The 25460-nt window shown below is 40.5% G+C and overlaps 1 protein-coding gene across 2 annotated transcripts; it reads left to right on the forward strand.

Moving 5' to 3' along the window:
• Positions 1 to 799: 799 nt before the first annotated feature.
• IPMK (inositol polyphosphate multikinase) lies at positions 800 to 23900 on the forward strand. Of its 2 annotated transcripts, XM_060241240.1 has the most exons (7): positions 800 to 1137; positions 11065 to 11150; positions 15044 to 15140; positions 15753 to 15925; positions 20980 to 21061; positions 22470 to 22660; positions 22715 to 23900. In XM_060241240.1, the coding sequence occupies exons 1-7, from the start codon at positions 912 to 914 to the stop codon at positions 23090 to 23092; spliced, it is 1233 nt and encodes a 410-aa protein (XP_060097223.1). In that variant the 5' UTR covers positions 800 to 911; the 3' UTR covers positions 23093 to 23900. The 2 variants fall into 2 exon arrangements, with proteins under 2 accessions (XP_060097223.1, XP_060097222.1); XM_060241239.1 differs by having other exon boundaries at positions 22470 to 23900.
• The last annotated feature ends 1560 nt before the right edge of the window (positions 23901 to 25460 follow it).

Genomic DNA, 25460 nt, shown 5'->3' on the forward strand with positions numbered 1-25460 from the left:
TTTGAAGCAGTTTTACCTTGCTGTTATCCACTTCTATACGCTTTAGTTTTTGTAGGAACAGGATCAGGGCTGCCTGCATCCTGCCTCAAACTATGAACCGATTTCTACCAGGGCTCAATTTGCTTGAATATTCAGTTCAGGATCACAGTAGTCTATGAGCATGAGCAGAGCACCCTTCTCTCACTCCTATCTGGTCTTAATTCATCCTATACCAGGGGTGGTCAAACTATGGCTCTCACACATGGTGTGGCTCTTGAAGCCCCCACTGCCCCGTCAGCCAGCTTGGAAAAGGAATTATTTTTCTTTAATTCAGCTAGCGGCTTGGAGAAGGCATTTAAAATTAAAGTTGCTTTCTTTCCACCTCTCTTCCCAATCTATTTGCCTTCTATCCTTGCACCTTTCAAACATCTGATGATGGTGTCTTGTGGCTCTCAAACATCTGACGTTTATTCTATGTGGCTCTTATGTTTAAGCTAGTTTGGCCACTCCTATCCTATATACGGACCTAGAACAAGGGCTACTACGCTATCAGAAGTCTTGCCTCCCAGAATCAGCCTAGCAGCCCCTGTGATCACTCCCCTTCGAGTAATTAAAGCGCTGCCTCTTTCGCCTCACGTCTCAGATGGCTGTGTGGGAAACTCCCGGGCGAGCCGGACACTTCGCGGCTTCAGGCGCCGCCAAGGCGCAAGCGCCCTTTGAAGCGCGCATGCTCAGTGGCGGCAAGGTGCTGCCTGGGCATAGTGCCGCTTAGTCAGTCGAGCCCGGGCGGCTGAGGAGGAGGGTGGGTGGCTGCGCGGCTCTCTCGGAGGCTAGAGCTGCTGGCGTCGGGGGCGCGCGATGGAGCCGCGGGCCTTCGTTGGGCGGCAAGCCGGGGGCCGAGGCAGCGGCGGCGGCCCTTGAAGGCGGGAAGGATGTGGCTGCCGCGGAGGCCGCCCCAGGAAATGGCCACCGAGCCCCCGCGCTGCGTGAAGAGTGCCGAGGCCGAGCGGCTTCCCCGGGCCGTTCAGCTGCACGAGCCGCCCAGCTCAGCCGCCTCGGCGGAGGAGGAGGACGGAGGAGGAAAGGTCCCCTTCTTCAACGGCTGCGTGCCGCTCTCCCATCAGGTGGCCGGCCACATGTACGGCAAGGATAAGGGCGGTAAGTCGGCCAGCGCTCGAGTGGGAGGGACGAGCAGCAGCAACCCGAAGGCGAAAGTTGGTCCCTCCGGGGAGGAGAGGTGAGAGGGGGAAGGTGGCAGCGAGCTGTGGCCGCGTAGCCTCACACTCTCCCTCCGCGCAAGTTTATGTGGACATTTGCCTTTGGGTGATTTAATGGGAAGGCTGCACTGGGGATGCCCAGCAGACTCTTTTTGCTTGAGTCTGCTTGCGCCCCCCCCCCCGCCGTTTTTCCTCCTTGTTCTCGTTTTGCGTTGCTCCAGTCGTGTGCTTCCAGTCAGAATCATAAGAGTTGGAAGGGATCTCCAGGGTCATCTAGTCCACCCCCCTGCACAATGCAGGAAACTCACAAATACCTCCCCCTAAGGTTGTGTGTCTTCCAATGTTCCCTCTAAGCTGTGGAGTCTTGTGAGCAAAATTCTGCTTTGTGAGCTACTGGCATTAAAGTTGTGAGCTACTGCATAAATTACTTTGCACTAGAGCCATTTTTCCTGAGCTGAGACAAAAATGTGTGAACTGGAGGCTAAGAAATTGTGAGCTAGCTCACACTAACTCAGCTTAGAGGGAACACTGATCTCTTCCTAAGGCATAGAAGCTTTAGGGAAAGAAAAACCCCAAAGTGTAAAAATATTCCCTATGGCAGGTGTTATTTATCACACCCCCGTTTCTCCACCTTTAAATCTCTCTTTTTTAATTCCAGTACTTTCGCTTGTTTGAGCTGCTAAGGTTTAGGGGTTTTACAGTGCTATCCCTGCACAGTTACTGGTGGAAAGTGCCACCCAGTCACAGTTGATTTATGGAGAGTCCCTGTGGTTTTCAAGGTGAGAGATGAACAGAGATGGTTTGCCATTGCCCACCTTCTGCAAAACAGCCCTGGACTAACTTGGAAAGAACCCATTCAAATACTAACCATGGTTAGCCTTGCTTAACTTATGAGCTGTTATAAGATTGGCTTTCCCTGGGGCCATGTAGGTCATGCAAGAATGTGCCATTGAGCTGCAACCAAATTCACAGGCCATTCCAAGCAAGAGGCAAACGGAAGTGGTTTGCTGTTGATTTGCACTGTGTGGCAACCCAAGTCTTCTTTGGTGGTCTCCCATCCAAATACCATGGCTGACCTTGCTTAGTTTCCAAGCTCAACTGGACTTTGTAGGTTGCTTAAGCATTGTTACACATAAATCCATTGAAATCAGTGGTTTTAGGAGGGTGTAACTGTTTAAAACAACACTGTTAGGAAAATAAAAGCCCAAAGTGTAAAGAGTATCATACGTGGCAGGTGTTTGTTTACCCTAGAAGTATCACACGGTTTGTTCAGCCTATGTGGGTCATTTTACTGTTATCTTCTCAACACATTAGTTAGGTGGATTAACTTGTGACAGTATGATTTTCTTATAGTGATGTATATTGAACTTTGTTGGCTGCCCCTTAATTCCTTTAGGTAGGCTCAAAAGGTGTGATTAGTTTATGGCCATGACATGGTTTATGTGGCAAAACTGGGAGCTGTACAAAGATCTCCAGTCCAGCTTTTAAAATGTTGTCCCGAAGCTGATTGCTGTTCTGGACAGTGCCTTGATACTTAATTTGATAAGATGTAACATCTTAAATAGTGCTTTTAGAAGCATTAATATTTGACAATGTTTGAAGTTCAGAAAGTTGATTTTTTAGTCTGAAAACTATGTAGAACTTGTATTTAAGCTTCATTCCTTTATTCTGGTGATTTTATGTGATATTCTACTGTTTGTACTTAGCAGTAATCATTTGCTTATCTGTATATAATTAAAGAAGATATACTATCAACACAACACTTTGCTTTCTAGCTTCTCATGGCTTTGTCCATTGTTGCATATGCTTTTCTTTCTTTTTTGGCCTGGTCACCCTTTCTTTAGGAGTTATATAAGGTTCTAGCTTTTCTTGTTGATAGCCACAATCTTTTAATCTGATATGTGCAGGGTTAATATTCATGAAGAGGAAAATTTGAAGAGAGGTACGATTCTGTTCTTGTCCCAACTAAGAAGTCTGGAGGATGGTAAAATTTGTTTTGTTGAGCATACCAGGGGAACCTAAAGCTCACTGCTTCATAGAGATATCTCTTATTGTAGTTTGCCACGTGAGACACTTGAAAGAATAAACAGGCCTGTTTTGCGTAAACACAATGATCAGTATTAGTCAGGGAGAGTTTTCATCACTGTGGAAAAAAAGTGTAATCCTTGTAATACTAGATTGTCTCTTGGAAAATAGACATGGGTAAGAAGGAGAAAAAAGGGAAAGAGTGATGAATAAATAACAAGCGAGTTTTTGAAATTATACAATTGAAGCTACTTTCTTAGTCTCTCTTGAATGGGGTTTCAGTTTTCTGGATTAGGCAAGGTGATAACTTGGTATCTTGAAGTACCAGTAAATGTCAGTCAAGCACCTTTAAAACAATTTGATGAAGATGTTGCAAATAATGAACTGTTTGCACATGCATGTAAAATATACCATTTAAAGGAACTGTTTGGGTTTTTATTTTTTCTTGGTCTTCCTATTTTATTCAAACCAGCTAAATAAATACGGTACTTGCAGGTTTAGTGCCTGTCTAATGCTGCCAGGTTGCCTGTGGGCACCTTTGTTCTTGGGCAGGTACAGTTCCCCTTTTTTGTTTTAACGGTGTTGCGTGCATAGCATTAAATGTAGCTTGCTCTGAAATAGGAAAGAATGGGACATGCATGCATAAGAGAGAAGGTGCCAATGGACCTAAAAAGGAAAAGATGGAATTTGAGCTGAAGACTTTCCGAGTTAAAGTTTGCTTGCCCTGTTTTCCTTTTCTTTTAGTAGCTGCATGTAGAATACTGCAGAAAGTGATTGCACAAGAAGTACACTGTTCCTTTTATATTATAAAACTTTTCTTACCACTCTTGAACCATTACTTTTCTATGCTCAAAAAATAGTCAAAATGGATCAGTACAACAGCCTCACAAACAGCCCTATTAAGAGATCATGACTTATTCAAGGCTGTCCAATGAGTTGAGAAGCAGAAAAGAAACTTGGCATTGGGTTTTTCTAATGGCCAAGCCCAGTACTCTTACACTGATCTACATTGTGTACTTTCATATGCCTCTTCAAATATGTTAAACTACTGTTTACTCCTTTTTTATAACATTGTTTAGCCTGTTGGTCATAATACTCATAAAAGTGTTTGTTCAAATGGAACAACACTGAAAACTGGTGCATAAAAGATGTGAATACGAGTCTCAGAATCTGTTGAGACAAGGGAACATACCTACAATAATTCACAGTAATTAAAGCAAAACAGTATTTTTACTGCTTCTAAAAATCAGCTAACTTGAGAATGGTCTCGAGGAGAAAGAGCTTTTCTGCCCCCTGCCCTCAGTTATTTCTCTGAAGTACAGTACTCAGCAAGGCCTCCTCAGATGGTCTCAAAAGGTGGAGGCGCTCACATAAAGAGAGGTGCCATGTGTGGTATATTGGACATATAGACCACGTATTTCTTTGATCTGCTGTCTAAAAAAATCTTAGCATATTAGTATTGTCTGCAGTCATAGAAATAACTTGGGTACCTATTTGTAATTGACATTGAGATTATCAGTGGTAAGGGTGTTAGGAGCAGTAAATGTTTCTTTAAAAAAAAAACTTTTAATGCTGCCTTTCGAGCAGTTCAGGTTCCCCAAGGAGGTGTGTTAAAATACATATATGTGATGAAAACAAGTCAACAAAACAAAAACATAAACTGGAAGGAAGGTCACTGAGAGAACACAAAGCAAAACTGTGAAAAGTCTTCACCTGGTGGTGGAAGACAATGAGAGAAGGGAACAATCAGTCTCCCTTGGGAGAGAGTTCTATAATTTTGGTGCCATGGTGGAATCATGGTTTCTTGTTTGTCTAACGTCAGATGAGTGGGGGACCCAAGCAGGGTCTCCAAAGATGACTGTAGAGGTCAGCTAGGTTCGTATGGGAAAAGGTGGTCCTTAAAGTATTCTACCCCCATATCATATAGGACTTCACAGTTCAATTCCAGCCTCAGAATATGCCCAGAAGCAAATAGGGAACCAGTGTAGGTGGAATAAGATTAGAATGCTACTATCCCTATGACCCACATCAGCATTTCAATGGGCTTAGAACGGTGTAACTCCTTAGGATTGCACTGTTGGTGGTAGTTTCACTCAAGGGTATGCATTGGTGACTTCTTGCAGATCGATGACAGTGAAGAATTTTTACTCATGATACTGTTTCTAAATTATGCTTGAGGACTGAAGGCTTCATTGTGCTTTATCCAGCTGTAAAGTCCAAAGGCTGTTTTTTATGATTATCCTGTCTATTATATGGTTATAAATAGAATAAATCATGATCCCTAGTTATTTTTTAACAAATGATGTATGCAGTCAGTGTAGTTCCTTTTAAAGAAGGGAGTGGAATCTTTTTAGGCCATATTAAGACACGTAAGATCTAGCATCTGAAAGCAGATTTAAAGCTAAGCTATTAATTAATATGTCAAGTATTACAAATGCTTATATAGCTATATGTTGCAATTCAGTGCAGAGTTACTCCCATTTAAGCTAGCGCTTGACAGATCCTGGTTGCCAGGTCACCCTGACATGTAGAAATTTCCTTGTGGTACCTACTATTTTCAGCAGATTCAAATTTATCCTATTGTCTTTTATCTTTGCTGCAGCTGTTCCCAACAGCTTTGTTCACTCCCTTTACACTTTTTCTAATCATAAGGAAACTACAAGTTTTGGAAAGCTCTGTCCCGTTCTTATTGTTAGGGGCGTGATTAGAGATGTGAAGGCCCAGAAAGAAACTGTTTTTTTTCCTGAAGCTTTTTTGGTTTTTTTTCTGAAAAATTGAAAAAAGAAAAGAAAAGGAATTGATTATGGAACTTTTTTTTTATCATGATGAATGGGTATAAATTTTTTTTTTTAATACTGTGGAGAGGAAGTATGAATAATTGTTACTTCTGGATTTTTAAAAATTGTTTTGTGGAGGTTTTTTTGTCTGTTCCACATAAATTAGTAAACAGTTCGTGAGATTGTTTCTCCATTTGTTACAATTACAAATAAATTATTATTTAAAAAAGTAAATTCTGTTTGTAATGTTTGGATACGCTATATTTTTAATATGCTAGTTGTGATAATTTCATGCCAAGTAAAATTGTTCATAGTCATATTTTATGTTCCTAAAGCAACAGAATGGCTTTCAATCTGGAAAAGAAAAAAGAAGTGCTAATGTAGCATTTTTTCAATTTTTCTGAAAATTTCCGTTTTTTCCGAGTTTCAAAATTTTCAGAAATTTTACATCTCTAGGTGTGATAGGTTTTTCCATAGCTTTCTTAGTCCTTCTGATGAAGGAGTGCACCAGATTGGACTGTTCTCCTTTGCAGCCATAATCAAAGGGGGAAAGTCCTGATTGCTGGGGCAGATATCTTTGGTATGAAAGGGTATAATGCAAGATTCATACTGCATTAATGCAACATAAGTAATGAAAGGCCTAACCTGGATGGCCCAGGCTAGATCAGTCTCATCAGATCTTGGAAGCTAAGCAGGTTTAAGAGCATAAGAGAAGCCATGTTGGATCAAGCCAATGGCCTATCCAGTCCAACACTCTGTGTCACACAGTGGCCAAAAAAACCAGGCACCATCAGGAGGTCCATCAGTGGGGCCAGGATATGAGAAGCCCTCCCACTGTGCCCCCACCAAGCACCAAGAATACAGAGCATCACTGCCCCAGACAGAGAGTTCCAACAATACACTGTGGTTAGTAGCCACTGATGGACCTCTGCTTCATATGTTTATCCAATCCCCTCTTGAGGCTGTCTAACCAGGGTTGGCCCTGGTTAGTATTTAGATGGGAAACTCTCAAGGAATTCTAGAGTCACTAATGTAGAGATGTGGGCAATGGTAAACCACCTCTGAACATCTCTTGTCTTGAAACTCTGACAGCGTCACTATGAGTTGGCTGTGACTTGATGGCCAAAAATATATGGTGGCATTCCTTTCAGTCTCGTTTCAGGCTGAATTATGGGATGGAACTGGCTGTAGTGGCTTGAGTTTCTGATCTCTATTTGTGTGTAGACAAGGGCCATGATAAGAACCAGTCTGGTGTAGTGATTTAAATGTGCAAACTCTTACCTGGGAGAATCAGATTTGATTCTCCAATCCTCCACTTGCAGCTGCTGGAGTGGCCTTGGGTTGTCCTTGAAAGGGCAGCCCTCTCAGCCCCACCTACCTCATAGGGGGAGGTAGGGGGGAGAAGATATAGGAGATTGTTAAACTGCTCTGAGTCTCTGATTCAGAGAGAAGGACGGGGTATAAATCTTCAGTCTTCTTTGTTGCTGTAACTGGATTTATCAGCCTACTGTAGATAATACCATCTTGTTGAGGGCTTAGAGACAGAAGTAAGGATAAAGGGATGTACTTGGTTTGCTTAAAATTATTCCTTTTGGGATGAATGCAAGAGAGTTGTATCAGAGATCAGTTGTCATCAGCGTGGAATTTGTCCACAAGGTTTGGTCTTATACTTCACTCTCTTCATGCTATCTCTGTGTAAAACTCTTACAAGAAATCATTTGTGGTATCAGTATGCTGTTGTCCCAGCTCTATATTTTTTATCCTGATTTATCTTTGATTGAAGGAGCCAGCCTAATATGAAACTGCAGAGTGGATCCAGCCCAGATGTGCACTCTGTTTCTGTCAGTTCCTGGCATTATATAGTTCATGTGGTTTTTGTCCAAACAGGTCCCGTGATCCCAAACATAGCCCTTTGGGAGAGTCAAGGGCACATTTCCTTTTTGATCAGTGGAAAAACTTGTTGGGTTTCCACTGAAAATTGCTGAAAGATGCTGCAGTAGAATAATTGCTGGAAATACTAGGCAGCACAATGGAATCTTTAGGCATCATGGCAGCCTGGCGCCTAAGATTTGTTGAGCCCTGCAGTAGAGATCCAGTGTCAGACTGCCGTGATTAAATGACCTGTGATTAAACGGTGAACAAGTTGAGAAGGCTGAGGTTTTGAAGTATACTGTCTTTCCACTTTTAATGGGGGCCCAACTGACACCCACTAAGTCAATTTAGAGCCGAGGGTTATTCCAGAGTCAAGAGCGTAAGGTTATTATGAGAGTGTTTTCTCTGACACATATTCTCCAACTAAAAAAAAATACAAAGGCCACAAAAGGGTTTGCAGACTGGTAGAAAAGATCAGCTGGAGATAAGACCCCATCTGTGACTATGTTCCCTGTAGCTGAGGTTCAGATGTGCCTCTGGCAGCCATGGACTCAGTTGCTTGAGCTCAGTGGAGATAGGAACTTGGCTGTACCATAGTTATTGCTCACGAGTTGGGTGGGAAGAAGCTGGTTGCTGCTGCGCTTGCTTCAAAGAGAAGGGGATGCAGAGACAGGTCTATGGTAGCAGTAGCACTGACATCTTCTGCATTTCCTAGGGTTTCTCTCAGCCAGCCTTTGAGTAGAGCTGGGTGGGCTGGTGCCTTATCCTTCGATCTAGGCCAAGTAGAATGGGTTTGTTGACCAGATTAATTTTTAAAAAGTTAGTGAAGCTTGCAGTCTCATTTTTAAGTTTTTATATTTGCAGGTCAATACATATCCATACCTTCTTAAAACAGAAAGTAAAGCAGCAGCGTGGTTTAAGATGAACCAGCATTTACTTATTCACATCTCTTTCATGAATTTAAACTGCAACCACATGCCAGGGTTCAGATTTCTATCCTTGTTTTTCTGGGAAAAATATATATGTAGATGTGTTGCTTTCATAGTAATACAACCATCTAGCGTGAACTATCAGTCATCATAATTAGTGATACTGCTGTTATAAAAAGTAGGCATTCATTCATGATAGATTACAAGAGATAATGACTTGAATTGGATTAATAAAAAGGATTGGTAGGCCTCTGAAGCCCAGAAGTACCCACGTTAGTCATAGCCTAATAAGGCTAAAGGGGTCAACTTTCTTACTGTTTTAAAAAGCTTCTTGACCTGATCACTTGGAGAAAATGGGCCAGTGACTGTTTATAAACAAAACACACAATACAAGAAAGCAAAAAGCCCTTTTCAGGGACACATTGCCTATGCTTTATCATCACCTGTAACATAAAAATGAAGTTTGAGTCCAGTGGCACCTTTAAGACCAACAAAGTTGGATTCTGGGTATGAGCTTTCATGTCCATGCACATTTCTTCAGATATCATCTGTAATATGTTACCTTTATGACAAGAGCTGTATCTACAAAGCTGTTGAAATTACAGAGGGCATTAGGCCAGTTTTAGCTAGCTTTCAGGCAGGGGGAGCTAAATGAACAGAAATCTTATATTTCCCGTACAGCTCATACTAGCCTAAGTATTTATGGACAGGGAAACTAGCAACAATATATGTTGACTGATAACTCCCAGTGCCAGCCCTAGGGTGCATGGTACCCCAGGCAGGCTCCCTGTTCAACTCCCCACCCCCTGCCTCCTCTTCCCACCCTCCCTCCACCGCACCCCCCCCCCCAAGCTCATCGTGACAAGGCTGGGCCCTACCAGCTTTGAGGCAGCTGCATGTTTTCTAGAAGCCAGCATGGGAGGAGGCTTCTCCCCACCCTCTATTCCAGAACCAGAAGTGAGGGGGAGCGAAGCCTCCTCTAGTGCTGGCTTCAAAAAATGTGTGGCTGCCTTGAAGCTGGTAGGGCCCAGCCTCATAATGGCTAGCTGGGGGTGGGGGAAGTGTGGTGGAAGGGAGGGGGCTGGCAGTGGCGGGGGAGAGGTGAACTAGGCGGTTGTCTTGGGCACCAGGAGGGGGGGGGAACCCAATTTGACGCCCCCCTCCCTGCACCCTAGGCAACTGGCTAGTTTGCCTAGTGGGTGAGCCGGTCCTGATAACTCCTGTAGGTTCATTTGCAGGGTGAATTTTAAGCTCTTCCATTTGATCCTGAACACACGAGTCTTCTCATTTAATCAGTGATGATAGCAAAAAACCAACAACAAAACAGACTACCCTGGACATATGTGACATTTGCATTTCCTTAAAGGGTGTTCTTAAATAAGGCTAAATGCAAAAAAAGAAAATTGTTGCTCTCCTTTGTTTAAACAGGTTTGTCATCCTGTTCTAAATTATGAGCTTGTTTTTTCCTGTAAGGTTTGCCTTCAAATCTTTAAATCAGACCTATTTTCCTGGCTCAAGCATAGCAAAGAAGTGCTTTGCAAAGATCACATAAAATTTTTTAACTTTAATCTAGCAGCAGATTCTTCAAGGTTAATTAAGAATATAGTTTACTGGATCAAAGCAAAGCACTTTGCACTTAGGTTAATTCTTTACAAGGTGATTAGGTAAGTAGTAATTTACGAATTATCTGAGCTGCAAATTGTTTTCCTTTGATCTGGGAATTTTGGCTCTTGCACAGCTTTAATTGACTATGTATTGTTCAGTAAACTTCAGTGAAGCTGAAACTGTCCAGAACAAAAGGCAATGTTTGGAAATGAAAATAGGAGGGAGGTCAGCTGTAAAATCATGAGGCTCTTGCTCAGCAGAAGAGACATGTCTGGTCTGCAAGATGCGTGCCAGACTCCAAGTGGTCCTTTGGAAAACATTTTGTGTTCATATGCGTGTTGTCGAGGCATCTCTTAGTATTCTGTCTGACTCTTAGAAAACTGCCTGCATATGGTGGTGTAAAAACAGGATATCTCTGTTGGCTGAAGGTTTGATGCCTTCCTTATTGATATTATATTTTTCTTAATGCGGACTTTCTAAGAAAGAACTTTTTTTTATTTTGGGGATTGCTAATATGCGTGCCAATTGTTGTTTATGGAAAAACTCAGCTGTTTAATACGGAACAATTGAAATTACAGTTACTCCCCCAAAACACATACACAAAAGGTATCTTCAAAGTTGAGCTGTGAACAAACTTGGCTTTTTTTTCTGGCCCCCCAGGAATACTGCAACATCCTGATGGCACAGTCTTGAAACAATTGCAGCCACCACCTCGAGGACCCAGAGAATTAGAATTCTATAACAAGGTAATCCTTTAACTGAAGAATTTATACTTAGATGTCAAATAGAATCGCCCTTTTATGTTGCCCAGAAGCCCTCTGAATACTCTTGCTGACCCAGATTGCAAATTCTAAAGCTGGTGATCTTGGTCACTCTTGGAGAATGTGACTGACATTTAGAAAATGGCAATTAGATATATTGGGCTCAACATTTTAAAGCGTTTTCTAGGAGAGTTACACCAGTAGCTTAATAATGTCAAGTGCTTTAGGTAACAAGTGTAGATGGTGTAGTGTAGTCATTTAGTTGTTCAACTAGCAGTCTGCAGATTTTGGCTGGCCTTGTCTCTGGTGCACAGCACAATGGAAGGGAAAGAGGAACGATTCTCTGGTTTATGTTGAATTCTTGTATTGAAAAGAAAAGAGGAACCATTTCACACTCCTTGCCCTTCCTCATCCTGCCCAACCTGCATGGCCGTTCCTCTGTGTGGGTCCCGTGACCTTTAGAATGGTCCTTCTCAGGGGTCAGGAGGTACTGCACGAGTGGGCAGGAACGTGGGAAAACTGCATTCCGTACACAGAGTGGTTTGTTTCTGCCCTCTTCAGCTACTTAGTTGGACTAAGCCTGGTTTTTTATTGTAAATGTCAATGGAAAGTGAATCTTTGTGGGCATTTCCCTCAGTACTGAAATAAAGGTGCTCCAGTGTCTTGAATTATGGAATAAAGCTTATATATTTAACAATGCAACTTTCAAACAGTGAATCTTGGTTTCTGAATCAGTGCTCATCTTGTCCATAGATCAACCACTCTTTTAGCACTGCCAATGCCATTTGTGTAGTTGCCACTCACAGTGTTCTTCCAGCTTTTTCTTTTCCCTGAATGAGCCTTGTACTAGCATTGGCAACTACAGCATCTTATCAATTAACCGAGGGTTGTCTGTTGGTACTCATACCTAATATTGTGCAACAGCCATTTTTGTTATTTTTAAACATTTCTTTTTTTTATTGAATATTGTGATATATCGACAGCCATTTTTGTTACTAATGGGTATTAGAGTATTCTTGCTGTCTTGTTAAAAATATCACATTGGGCAGGAAGGCAGTGGCTGGGCTGTGACTAGTAGTGGTTAAATCAGGCATCATGGCATAGGCAGCCCAGAAGTTGTTTGCAGGCTGCATATAGAATAAAAGCTGATATTCTTCTTAAGAGGAAATGGCATAAGATAATATGCTTTTGGTGGTGCAGAGTTGGATAGTGAGCATTATGTACCTTCCAGCAGGAACTGCTTAGGGTAATGCTAATGTGAGCTTGGAGTGAAATGTAAATAGTTCATTAGAACAAGAGCTCTGAGCAACTGGCTGAAACATTCAGTTGCAAATGATTGTGTTCCTTATTAAAGCCAAAAGCAGTGCACAGCTACACCATTTAGGAATGGTCTTGTTCAGTGAAGCTTATTTTCCTGCATTTGGATCAGATTCTTTAACTTTTTTTTCAGTGTAAGAAACTGGACGCTGTGTCCACAGTCAGGTGCTTGTGACGAGTGTATTTTTGTAGAATAACATGTCAAATTTAACAAGAGCAGAATTTTATAGAGGAATGACAACATAGAAACTAGCTTTCTAAAATTAACCCATTGGGCTTAGTTTGAATTAAAGGATACTTTAAATGAATATTCAGTAGTATTAAGGCTGCGCTGCCTTGTTCTGATTTGAACTATTCCCGTCTCCATCCTGAGACCCTTTAACGAAACACTCTTTTGATAATATAACCAAGATTACCCTGAGTCAGGAGGACCAATCAACTCACAGAAACAAACCCCTAAATAGGCTTTATTTATAAAGAAATTAAATAAAAAGGTTTAAAAATACATTTCTCATGAAGGTTCAAAGTACCTGAAACCAACAAAACAAGCTTCCTAGATATCTCCTAAATAAAGGTTCTTCCAGTATAGATCTTAAATTCTTGAAGCGTTGACAGACTCAGTTCAAATTCAGGCAGCAAAATCCAAAGAACATACAATGATGAAATAGCACAGCAGAGGCAAAAGACAGAGTTATTGAAGGAAAAGTATGTTTGAGGGGAGAAAGGAATGAGTGACACCTATGAGGATAGTCTGCATTTACAGGAAACATCTGATTTCCTGACTTCTTTCAAACAATCAAGACACTGTCTTGAGTGAACCTTCTAAAAGATGAGCTGAATTTTCTCTTCCCAATCATTACAGCTGGAGTGAGTGAATTAATTAGCAGGGCTGTTGGATACCTGTGGAATGACCTTAATTTCATGTGAGGACAGCTTCTCTCACCAAATTGCTGGCAACTGGTATTTACTGAACTGAGAGCAGAAAAAAGAAATCTTGGAAATAGAATTTTATTCAAAGAAAGCTCATTCCCTTGATAGATGGTATGAATGAACATTTCCCCTGGTCATTTCCTAAAACAGCATTTCTGTCTTTTCCTATATCTTGATTTTTCTCTTATATTAACTTAATCTCTGTGAATTTATCAATGTTCTTCTTTGGGGTAAAAAAAGAGATTTTCTGATTGCTTTATTCACTGCTTCAAAATACCTATTTAATTTTACTCTAATTGAGTTCCACTCTGAAAGTTATAGAAAACTAGAAAGTCCCTTTCTTTCTGTCAGTGCATATGGATGCTGCTTGAGGATTCTTTGGAATGTACAATTGGATTCAACATTCTTTAGCAGTTATATAGTTTTAAGTATGATAGTGAATTAAAACTGCAGAACTGGGAAATATTGTATCTGTATTTAATAGAGAAATATTAATATTTTAGGAATAGATAACAGATGTCAATGAGAAGCTCAGAATTCCTAGCTTTTAACAGCTCCATGGCTGACCATGTTTTTTAGGTATATTCTGCTCTTGTTTATGGAGGTTATACCAATAGTTCATAAGGTTGACTTAAGAATTCTTCTCACTTGTGGAAAGGGCGGGATAGAAATTCAACAAATAATTCTTATATCAAATACTTCCCATGGGATGGATTTACCATTCCAACATAATTTCTAAAAGTTATTGTTTAATCTTAAAAAATGCAGAGCACTCAAATGTATCACTTGGGCTTGGATCCAGACTAACATTTTATGGAAGCAATAATTTCTGCCTGTGGAGCACAGTTTTCCAATTTGAGCTGCTATGGGAATGGTTGACAGGAAATTCACACTCTGTGAGTAGAAGCCCATGTACCTTCAGAAATGTTGATCTAGATGAAGAAGAATAATTGCAGATTTATACTCTGCCCTTCTCTCTGAATCAGAGGCTCAGAGCAGTTTACAATCTCATATCTTTCCCCCCCACAACAGACAACCTGTGAGGTGGGTGGGGCTGAGAGGGCTTACACAGCAGCTGCCCTTTCAAGGACAACTCCTATGAGAGCTATGGCTGACCCAAGGCCATTCCAGCAGCTGCAAGTGGAGGAGTGGGGAATCAAACCCGGTTCTTCTAGATAAGAGTCCGCTCACCTAACCACTACACCAATCCTTGATATAATTTTACCTTCAATGAAGGTGAAAGTGGGAGTACCACCCCCCCCCCCCTACCCCAGCTTGGCTAGGCCAATTGTAACTATGAGGTATAAGTTATTCTCCACAGGTTTCCTAATGTATGCTCGTGTGTATTCCCCCCACTGCAACTGCTGCATAATTTCTTTAACAGTGGCTTAGGTTTATGCTTGTGTCAAATGGTGAAAGTTTCATTTTTCATTTTCATTTTATATTTGGACCTGCATTGTTTATAAGGTTTGATCAGTTTTTATATGCAATAATTGCCTTTATTTTGAAGGGCAACTCTAAACAGATATTTATTTTTTCTTAAGGAATCTTACCTGTGTAAGATTAGCTTGCTACAGGAAGTATGTGAGCAGTGCTCTCACATATTATTTTGAATATCTGTTTAATTTCAGGTGTATGCTGCTGACTGTGAAGATCCTGTGTTTCTAGAACTGCGAAAATATTTGCCAAAATATCATGGGACCTGGTCACCACCTACTGCTCCTAATGGTACTATTGCCTAGGTGACTCTATTCTAGCTATAATTAGATAAAAACAGTTGTGAAGATTCCATTGATAATGTCAGAAACTGAGAACCTCAGTGCTGTTTGATAAAGTCCTATCATGTAGAACATCATGAAACTATATACTGATATGGCCTGACAGAGGAAGTATGAGGTAAATAGGGGCAGCTTTCTGCAAACTAGATAAGATTGGATTTAGTATGTTCTGATCTAGTGCAGTGCTCGTATGTCAAAATGTCTGTATTCAGCTGCCCACAGGAATAACGCAGATGCTGTAATCATATAAGTACAATTATACAGCAGAACTTGTACAAAATAAGGCTAAGCAAAGTAGTATTTGAGTAATCGTAAATACTTGTTTAGTTTTGAATGTGGGCTGATGATGTGTGGGGACAGATAATAAAAAAAAGTAGAGAGAGAGGGCTTAGTAAGTTACTTGTTTGGGTAGGGTAGAATGGGGTGCAATGTGCAAATCCAAAATAATAGATAGATGTACAATCCTACTGTGCTGCTTTGTTTTAGTTTCTGGTGGCATCTAATGGGTTGGTTGAATTAGATAATGCAATTAGTATAATGCTTTATTCCGGATTGTTAACAGATTTGTACCTGAAACTGGAAGATGTGACCCATAGATTTAAAAAACCATGTATAATGGACGTAAAAATAGGCCAGAAAAGCTACGATCCATATGCCTCAGCTGAGAAGATTAAACAGCAGGTCAGCAAGTACCCACTAATGGAGGAGATTGGGTTCTTGGTGCTTGGCATGAGGGTAAGAAGTAGTTCTTCATTAGATTTTTGATAAGTTTATTCTCTTGATCAGAAAAGAATTATTAAAGACCTGTTCAGAAAATATTTTTCTGTTAGGATTGTACATAGTAGAAATGGAGAGTGTCCATCCCTGCCTTCCATAAGGGGTGTGTGTGCGTGCACTTGCAAGTGTAAAATAAGGCCCACTCCTGATGTCTCCCTAGTTACAGTCTTAGGGGAAAACAGAAGTTTTTTTTAATTGAATGAAGGATATCTTAATGGAGTCTCTCCAATATGTGTCATGTCTTCTCTCTCTCTCTCTCCCTCTCTCTTTCTGTCTCAAATTTGGATATGTCCTTGAGCTTAAATGTGCACTTCCTTTCCATCCAGTTTTCCTGCATTGCTTTCTCCTTTATCACACTGTTCTGTCTTCCTCAGATTCTCCCTTCTTCCCCATTTATTCCACTAAATAATATTGTCAAGAGGTTAACATTTTTGCCAACACTGTTTATCATGATTTATCTAATGTCTACAATATTTTTACAATATCTTTTTGATTCTAATTCTTTTTTTTGGGTGAAAAGATTTTCTGAGAGATAATATTTCAAGGTTTGTTTCATATTCTAGTCAATCATGAAATCTGTGTTTTCTTCTGCATTTCCTTGGTTATTTAATTCAAACCATATGTATATATTCTCAAGATACAGAATTCCCTGCAACATATATACACAGAATAGCACTAAAACATGGTTTGATTCTGGTAAGTACAAGCTTTGTATTTGCAAGGAGTATCTAGTTTTAATGTTACTTATACTGAGCCCCAGAGTCAGGGCTCTTTTTCTAGCAGGAGCTGCTCTGCGTATTAGGTCACGCTGCCCTGATTTAGCCAATCCTCCAAGAGCTTACAAGGCTCTTAGTACAGGGCCTTCTGTAAGCTCCAGGAGAACTGGCTACTTCAGGGGTGTGTGGCCTAATATGCAGAGGAGCTCCTGCTAAAAGAAGAGCCCTGCCCAGAGCATTGATTCATCTGGCTTGGTATTACTTATCTTTAAAATCAGCAGCTCACATAAAATCTTATGGAAGAAGCCTTTGGAGTCCTTGTTTCCCTATTTCCATTAAATGGAGCTGCTGCGGTTCAGAGCAGGACATCATGAGCTACACTACTGAACTGTGGCCCGGTCCCATAGTTGAGAAGAACCATGTGTCTTTTTGTTCTGCAAGTGCAGGAGGAAAAAGTAACCCAATTTTTTTAAAAAAACATTTTAATTTATTTTAATTTAATTTTGCGATTTATACCACATCCTATCCTGCAAAGTGGGCTCGGGGCGGCTTACAACATTAAAACATTGCAATAACCATAAATAAAACATCAATTTAAACACAACGAATTGAAGGTATCTCATAAACATAATACATACAGATTAAAATAAGAAGACCATAACTCCAACAATAGTATAGCCTGAGGCCATAGTTCAGCAGTTGGTACAACTTCAGCTAACTAACGCCACTTAGTGAAGCTTCACTTAGCACATTGTCACCTTAGCTCAAAAATGTAGGGAGGGCATTCCCAGCCAATCACAATTGATAAGGTCATGTATCTTTTTGCCCACCTTGTTTCAAAAGGTGGAGGGCACAAACAGCATGCATCATGTAGAAGCATTTTGTATGGGAAGAGATGGCCCTTTAAATACCTTGGTCTCCTAGGCGATGTAGGGCTTCTGTTAGCCAGCACTTTGTATTGGGCCTGGAACCAAATCAACATGCACTGTAGATTGTTCAGTATCAATACGAAGTGTTCCCCGTGTGTTATACCAGCAAGTGACCTCTCCAATGTTTTGTGGTAATTGCAACTTCCAGACTGTCCAAAGGCAGCCAGGTCCAAGGGCACTGTCCAAGGACAGTGCATCTCAGTACAACCTTGATGTGATTGGAGCATGGGTAACTGGTCAGATCTTGTTTCTTATGGAACAGGCTTCAGCTGTTGAAGACGTTTTAAGTGCCTAACAACACTTGTTTCATGAAGGATGCCTGCACTTTCATCTGTAGGGTTGAATCTAAAGGTGCCTTGAAGAGGTGAACCTGATTCTTCAAGAGAACTGAAGTTCCTTCCAGTACAGACTGATTTCTCATTCCTGGATTAGCCATATTGTTGCCCAGTGGCACCTTAGTTTTCTCCAGGTTGAGCTTTAGTTTACTGGTTGTCATTGCGCTCTCCTGGCACACCCTTATCCTCAACTTCCTCCCTCCCTCCCTCCATTTTATCTGTCCCCCATATTTATTATTTAGTTCACATGTGCCTCATCAGTTCACAATGTGCCTAATCAGTTCACAATAATCTTCCTCTCCATTTTATCTTCACAACAGTCCCACAAAGGAGGTTAGGCTGCAAATATGTGAGTGGTCCAGGGGTACCTATTAAGCACCATGGCAGAGTGCAGATTCAAACTCAGGGTCTCCCAGGTCCTAGTTTGACACTAACCACTGCAGCACAGTGGCTTGCATGGGATGCCTTCTGTTTAACAGTAGTAAGAAGCTAGGCTTGGATGAGTCATGCAAATCATGCGGTAGCAAATTGTCCAGTGGTTGCTGCCCTCCCTTTAATGCCAAAACAGCCCTGCCTTTTACTAACAGAAGCAAAAGCTTTGAAGCCTTGTGGTTGCCTAGCAACAGCCACTGAGGGCATTTGTTTCTTAAAACTAGGAGCTTCTTCTGTTGTTTTGTGGGGGTTAACCTCTCCAATATATTTATTTTTAGATTTCAGTTCTTCTGCAAACTTGTTTTTTCCCACAGGTGTGTAGAAAGATCTGTCTTGTCTGTCAATTCTCCCAGTCTCTGGATATGTATCCACAGATAGGGCCACATTGAGAATTAAACATATTGATGGTGTGAAGATGTTCCACGAATGCCCTGTTTTAGACAATGCCCATTCATCTGAAGAATGGTTACATTATCTGTAGTTTTATACCTGAATGTGAAGCTCTCTGTTATAAGCTCTCATTTACCTTAGTTTCTTTGAGGGTTTATTTTTTTTATTTAAAAACATTTTTTACCCTGTGTCCTTCAGCTTGAATGCTGTACTCATCATCTATTTTCTGCATCTCAAGTGAGCAGAAAGTGCTTAACTTTCTGCAGGGAAAGTGGTAGTGGGAGTGCTGTCAGGTTGCAGCAGACTCATGTAGAGTTTTCAGGGCAAGAGGTGGTTTGACATGGCCTGCCTCTGCGTAACAACTCTGGGCTTCCTTGGTTGTCTCCCACCTCAGTACAGACTGGGTCTGACCCTGCATCTGACGAGATCAGGCTAACCTGGGCCATTTAGGTCTGAAGTGAAGGACTGTGCTATGTGAGCAGAACAGAAGTATAGGATTGAAGCTGCAGCCTATAGGCTCCTGGGAAGCTTACAGTTCACCATCATTAAATATACACGTAAATACAAATATCAGTAAAACCAGCAGCTGCAGAAGTCTCAGACAGGGTTACCAACACAAGGCTTTTGGTTGGATTCGATGCAGGGCTTTTTTTTGAGCAGGAAAGCACAGGAACATAGTTCTGGCTGACTGGGCATCAGGGGGTGTGGCCTAATATGCAAATGAATTCCTGCTGTGCGTTTTCTACAAAAAGTCCTATGATTATGTGAACAGAAGGCACTCATGGTAATGCATGTATTCTTCTTTCCCCTTTGACATGGCAGATCTCTGTATCATCCCAAAAAGTACTGCTAAGGTCCACTGTGCATAGAGAGTTATTTGCAATGAAGAAACAAAATGTACCTGGTGCTTAAAACTCAACAAACGTGACACAAGTCATATGGTTGTGGGAGAGAGTTCCACAGTTAAGACCTGGAAGTAGAAAATCTCTGCCACCCATCTTACTTCTGAAAGAGTGGGCATGCAGAGTTGTGGGCAGAAGATCTTATGGGGCTTGTATGGCAGCAAGTGGTAAATATCCTTATAGCTAAGCACTTAGGAATTAGGACCTTGCAGCCAAGAACCAACACTTTGAGTTGTGTTGGGAAACAAATTGCTACCCAGTGTAGTTATTTGAAAACTGATGAGTTTCCTATAGATCTTTTCAACTAACAGTCTTTCTGCAGCACTCTGAATAGTATTTAAAGACCACTGTATGTAGAGCGCATTGAAGAAAACTGAGCTGGATATGATTGTGACACAAATAACAATGACCATATCTTCCTTTGAGGAGGGATTGCAGGTGACACATTGGACAAAGCTGGTGAAAGTGTTAAAGAGGAGATATGAGACTGTCTGTAACATGAAACTTGTAGTACTTCTAAATTGTGAACCTTTTTTTTTTGGAGAGGGGATCAGGGTGTTGCCCTGTTTGAAATAGCATGACTGCTCATAACTTGATTAGATATATAATTGACTTATAGCAACTTGGTCTTGTCTGGTAACATTGATTTCCCTCCTCAAGCCCCTTTACCGTCTCCGGATACTTATTCAGGAGACTCACTTCATTACCTGACTCAGATGCCATCTTCTTTTGATGATACTTCAAATCTTTGGGCAATATTTCCTAGCTGTAGACATGCATGTTTGGTGGTGCAGGGCAAAAGATGGAATCATGTTGAACCTGTGGTGTGTGCCAGTAAGTTGAGTAGCAGTATCCCGGCCCCAACTCCAATATCTGCCAACCTGTCCTAAAGGATATCATGATTGATAACAATGGAAAACATCCAGAGATCGAGGCGTTTCAGTAGTGTTGCATTCATCCATCTTTTTACTGGAGAAGATCATGTTCCAAAACTAAGCTAGAAGCTAGATTGAAATGGATATAAATAAATCAGTTGTGTAAAAGTATGGAATTCATATTGGTATGTGGAACATGATGAGGCAGTTATATTTGATGATGTTTTAAAATATTGTCCTTTTGAGCTAAGCGTGTGTTTTATGCAGGACCAATGTATAGAATTGTTTTGAAGTTAATTGTGTGGTCAACTCATACTGAAGAAAACTTGCCCTGTGCATGCAGAATCTTACCTTGTAACTAAACCTAGGGCAAAGAGAAAGTTTTGAGAAAGGAGCTTGAGTGCAACTTTATTTATTTTTCTGTTTTTTAAAGGTTTACCACATTCATTCTGACAGCTATGAGACACAAAACCAGCACTATGGAAGAGGCTTAACAAAAGAGACAGTAAAAGATGGTAATGTTTGTGTATCTGTTAATCCTGTGTGTTAAATGAAGTGGGAATTTCAGATCTTAATTGCAAGAGTATTATCTAGGGCTTGTGGCCCTATCTAGGGCTTGTGGTCCTATATGTAGTATCCGTGGTAGTGAAAGTTTAGGACAAGAGAATAAAATTAAACTAAGCAGCCTCTATAGAACAGTGTTACCAGAGGCTATGGAGAGGAAACAGTGGTGCTGATAAGGTAGAGCAGGGATGACTGAAGAGAGAGGGATGCTGTTTTCCTTTTTAGTCAAATGTATCCGTTGGATAAAAGTGTCTCCGCTCTGGAACGTAATTTAAAGTACTCAGTATCTATATTGTGTGTGTTTTAATAGTCAGCTTTATATTCATTCTCTGTAATTTTTATAGTAACCCTGTCAGGTTTTATTATCCCTGTATAAGAACAAGAGGCTTAGTGAACTCATCTCAGGGACTTACTGGGTCACAGTCTGCCAAAATAGATAGGCTTTTCCTCTGAAGCAAAGTAATAGGTAGACAAGCATTTCTTTAAAAATTGGTATGAATGACATGCACATATACTCAAATGGGTATTGGATCTATGGATGGGTGCAAACTGGGAAAAATGCAGTTCGGTTCATGGCCGCACCGTGAGGATTGGTTTGTGGCCCCTCAAATCCGGTTGAAAGGGACTTGAAGTCCCTTTAAACCAGGTTTGCAGAAAGCCCAAACCAGGTGTGCAGCTTGCTTCCTGCTGCTCAGCTTTTTCAGGCTGTCTTCTGCAGTCCCTTTAAACTTTGCCCAAAACAGCTGGGTGGCAGGAAGTGCCTCCCTACCATTGTTTTTGTGATTTTTGCAGGGAATGGAAAGCAGCTGTTTAAAGGGATTGGAAGTCCCTTAAAACCCCTGTGTTCTGCTCCATCCACGAAGCATCATGAACCCCACAGAGTGCTTTAAAAGTTTTTATTTATTTATTTACTTTGGATTTATATCCCACCCTCTCCAGAAATGGACTCAGGGTGGCTACCAATCAACCATAGTTCATGATGGTAGACCCATCACAAACGTCTCTTAATTAACACGGCAACATTCATGACAAATTTTGCTTCATGGTTTGGTTCATGCTTCCCTAATTGGATCAACATCCAGTCATCTCAAAAACTTCTTGGTATTAAGTTAATATTTTGACCATAAGCTATCTAAAGCAGAGCCGTTACTAGGTTTTAAAGAACACTTTGGGTGGAACATAATACTCTACTTTCTTAGTGTGCATTATTAAAATCTATAAAAATGATTTGGGTCCATATTTTGTTATAATAGCTCAGAATCATGGGCTTTTGGGTTTTTAAAACTTGCTTTCATGTACTGAGACTATTTGAACTTTCCGTATCAGTAGCTATTAATGGTAGTGATTTCTGTCTTGCAGGTGTGGCTCGGTTTTTCCATAATGGATACTACTTGAGAAAAGATGTCGTCGTTGCCAGTATTCAGAAGATTAAAGAAATCTTGCAGTGGTTTGAGAGCCAGAAGCATCTTAACTTTTATGCAAGTTCCTTACTCTTTGTCTATGATGGCTCATCTCAGATGACAACAGGCTGGTTAAATGACAGCAATTTGGTGGAGAAGAGAAGAGTGTCCAAAGGCCAGGGCCCGGGTGGTAATACATTGGAGTACTACAACAACAACATTCGTGTGATCAGTTCTTCAGAAAACGGCAAGCTCGAATCCTCTGTAGGCAGAGGTTTCTCTAAAATGTATGCACTTCACAAAAGACACCAGAGTCAAATTTCGCTAAAAGTTGAAACTGTGGAACAAGACAACCTATGGAAGAGCAGTGCATGCTTTTCACAAGAACATCTGAATGGAAATGTTATACCTCAGTTGGAAAAAGTTTTCTGCCACAGGCCTGCTATGGTGCCAGAAAGTGCGGAGGTGGAAGTCCGAATGATAGATTTTGCGCACGTGTTCCCCAGCAACACAGGAGATGAGGGCTACATTCATGGGCTGAAGAATTTAATTACTGTTCTTCAGAATATTTTAGATACCTGAATTTCTTTGCTATGATTTCTACTGGGGGCCAATCACAAAGAAAAGCAACAACATTTCTGCACTTGTGATCCTGTTACATGTTGGTTTGTATTGTTCCCTGTTTTACTCGTCTTTGTACTTTTGGTAGAATGATCAAATATTTTATAATCTTACTCAGGAAAATTATTCATAGTTTAGTAAAATAAGTGAAGAGCTAGTGAGGTTTAACTGGTAGTTGTAAAAAAAAATTAACAAATGAAGCTTAGATTTAAATTGGAAAGAATTTATATCTGATAAAATGATTGAGTTTGTTCGTACCTTAAAGGTCTTAGCTTAATCAAAATCTGTCCGTGCCGCCAGAACACTGAGCCATATCTCTAAATAACGGGTTACTAGAAGAATCTTTTAGAATTGTCCTGGGGTATATGCTACATCTTCAAAACTGGAATGATTCTATGTAAGAGATACTTAAAAAAAATCTGTATTCTAACTGAACCAGCATTTTAAGGAAGAATACGATCATATTGCTGCATTCTTAAATCTGGCTGGGGGCTCTCATCCTTTCCTGGCTCATCTCATAGCTAAACTTGTGGAGTGTACTTCCCATATAGGTGCTGTCAAAACAGTGCTTTTCAGAAATCGTGTAATAGGACTTGTTGGCCATATAAATATCCTAAGAAACATGTTGAGTTGTATGTTAAAATGCCTGTTTTTCAGAGGCCCTGTCTTGTTTATACTAGAAAAGATCAAGCCTTGTTCATATAATCAACTGGGTGACTATAGGAATTGAAGGGAACATCTGAAGCAACTCATCAAATTAGTTCATTCTTTTTCGTGGACACTTCACTGTATAATGAATAAGTGGAAAATTTCTATCTAACATGAGCAGAGAGGATTGACAGTCATCATATAAGCAACCCTTCCCCCAATATCATACATTCAGGGGTTGGTGGATTATTGGGAATACCATTGGGGTTCTTCAGTACAAGGGGGCACTGGGAAATACTTTCTCCTCCTGCTGCTGGCAAAAGTGTTTTCTACTAATGGAAAAGGTGGTTAAGATCTGCCTCTGTGATTTTTAAGAGGATATAGCTGGAGAAAATACCTAAAGAACTTTAGTCTCCAACTAAAGGTACTTGTTTCGTTTATTCAGTATAAATACATTGCCTCTTGCCAAAGAATGACAGTGCCCACGATGAGTAGCTTCAAAGTTATTTAATTTTATATGTTCAGAATCTGTCCTGGATAAACATTGCTCTGTCACAAGAAAACCTGGGTTAATTTTCTGGAGATATATGCCTGTACCTAACCTTATGGAGAAAAGGCAGTACAGGAGGGCAGGTAAGAAGAATGCTTATGGAGTGACCATCCATACCAGTGCTCACCACTAGGTAAGGGCACATTTGTAGAACTGGCATGTACAGAATTGGTCTTGGGCCATGAAGCCTAACATGGATTTGGCTGTGGGGAAGTCGTCTCTGTAACCAAAAAGACTTCAATGGTTGTGTCAAGAAGAACAACATGCTTGAATTCAGACCTGTAATAAGATTTGAAGCAACCTGTATTCATTTGGCAGATAACCTTATTGAGCAGGGATAAATGAATAGTTACTAGGTTAGAACTGCTGTAAGGGAATCACTGAAACACTTAATCTCCTCTTGCCTTCTTTTGTTCTCTTAGACTACTTAGATAGAAATAGAATGAAGCCTAGATTTCCATACTTCATATCAACATTGTGTTAGTCTTTGAATCCTTGTAAAATATCTTGCATTGATAGGACAAACAGCACTATCAAGGAGCTTATTACAGATACATAAGGTTCACTAAAGTATGGATTGTAATAAAGATATAACAATCAGATAATATAGAGAAATACTTTGGAAGTAGTGTTCATACAGGAACATGTGATAGAGGTTCATTTTTAACAAAGAGAGCCTTAATAGTAATCCCCCCCTCCCCCCAAAAAGGTAATAACATGAGAGTAAAAATGTTAGGTGATACTAACTTTTGAGAGTGACTAGGTGTTTTCAGTGTTTTGTTAAATAAGCCATATTCAGAAAAAGTTGTGCTAGTTTGTCATCAGTTTCCTTTATTGGTAGCTTAGGTCTAGTAGTTAAACATTCTTACTGGCAGGTTCTTTTAACACAGAATATTTTTGTATGAGAAAGAAAGATATGTCTGGTGAAGGTAGGTGGTATTTCTTGTGCCGTGCCAGTGGAAATCCTGCAGTCTGTAGGGTTTTAATCTCTGTGCTGTGTTGCATTAGTATTTTATAGTTGTCTGCTATGTTCCTTACAATGTTTACTGCAACTACAACATTGTTAAGATTATCTCATAGAAAATAATTCCAGCTAATTTTAAGTGTCTGCACCTGAATTGGTTAATACGT

This window comes from Heteronotia binoei, chromosome 6 (assembly GCF_032191835.1).
Source record: "Heteronotia binoei isolate CCM8104 ecotype False Entrance Well chromosome 6, APGP_CSIRO_Hbin_v1, whole genome shotgun sequence".
Classification (NCBI taxonomy): Eukaryota; Metazoa; Chordata; class Lepidosauria; order Squamata; family Gekkonidae; genus Heteronotia; species Heteronotia binoei.

Excerpts from the sequence above, each read along its gene's own strand:
- IPMK (XM_060241239.1), top strand. The coding sequence starts at position 912 with ATGTGGCTGCCGCGGAGGCCGCCCCAGGAAATGGCCACCGAGCCCCCG. Across the intron at positions 1,138-11,064 it reads GTACGGCAAGGATAAGGGCG|GAATACTGCAACATCCTGAT; the intron begins GTAAGTCGGCCA and ends CTGGCCCCCCAG. Across the intron at positions 11,151-15,043 it reads AATTAGAATTCTATAACAAG|GTGTATGCTGCTGACTGTGA; the intron begins GTAATCCTTTAA and ends GTTTAATTTCAG.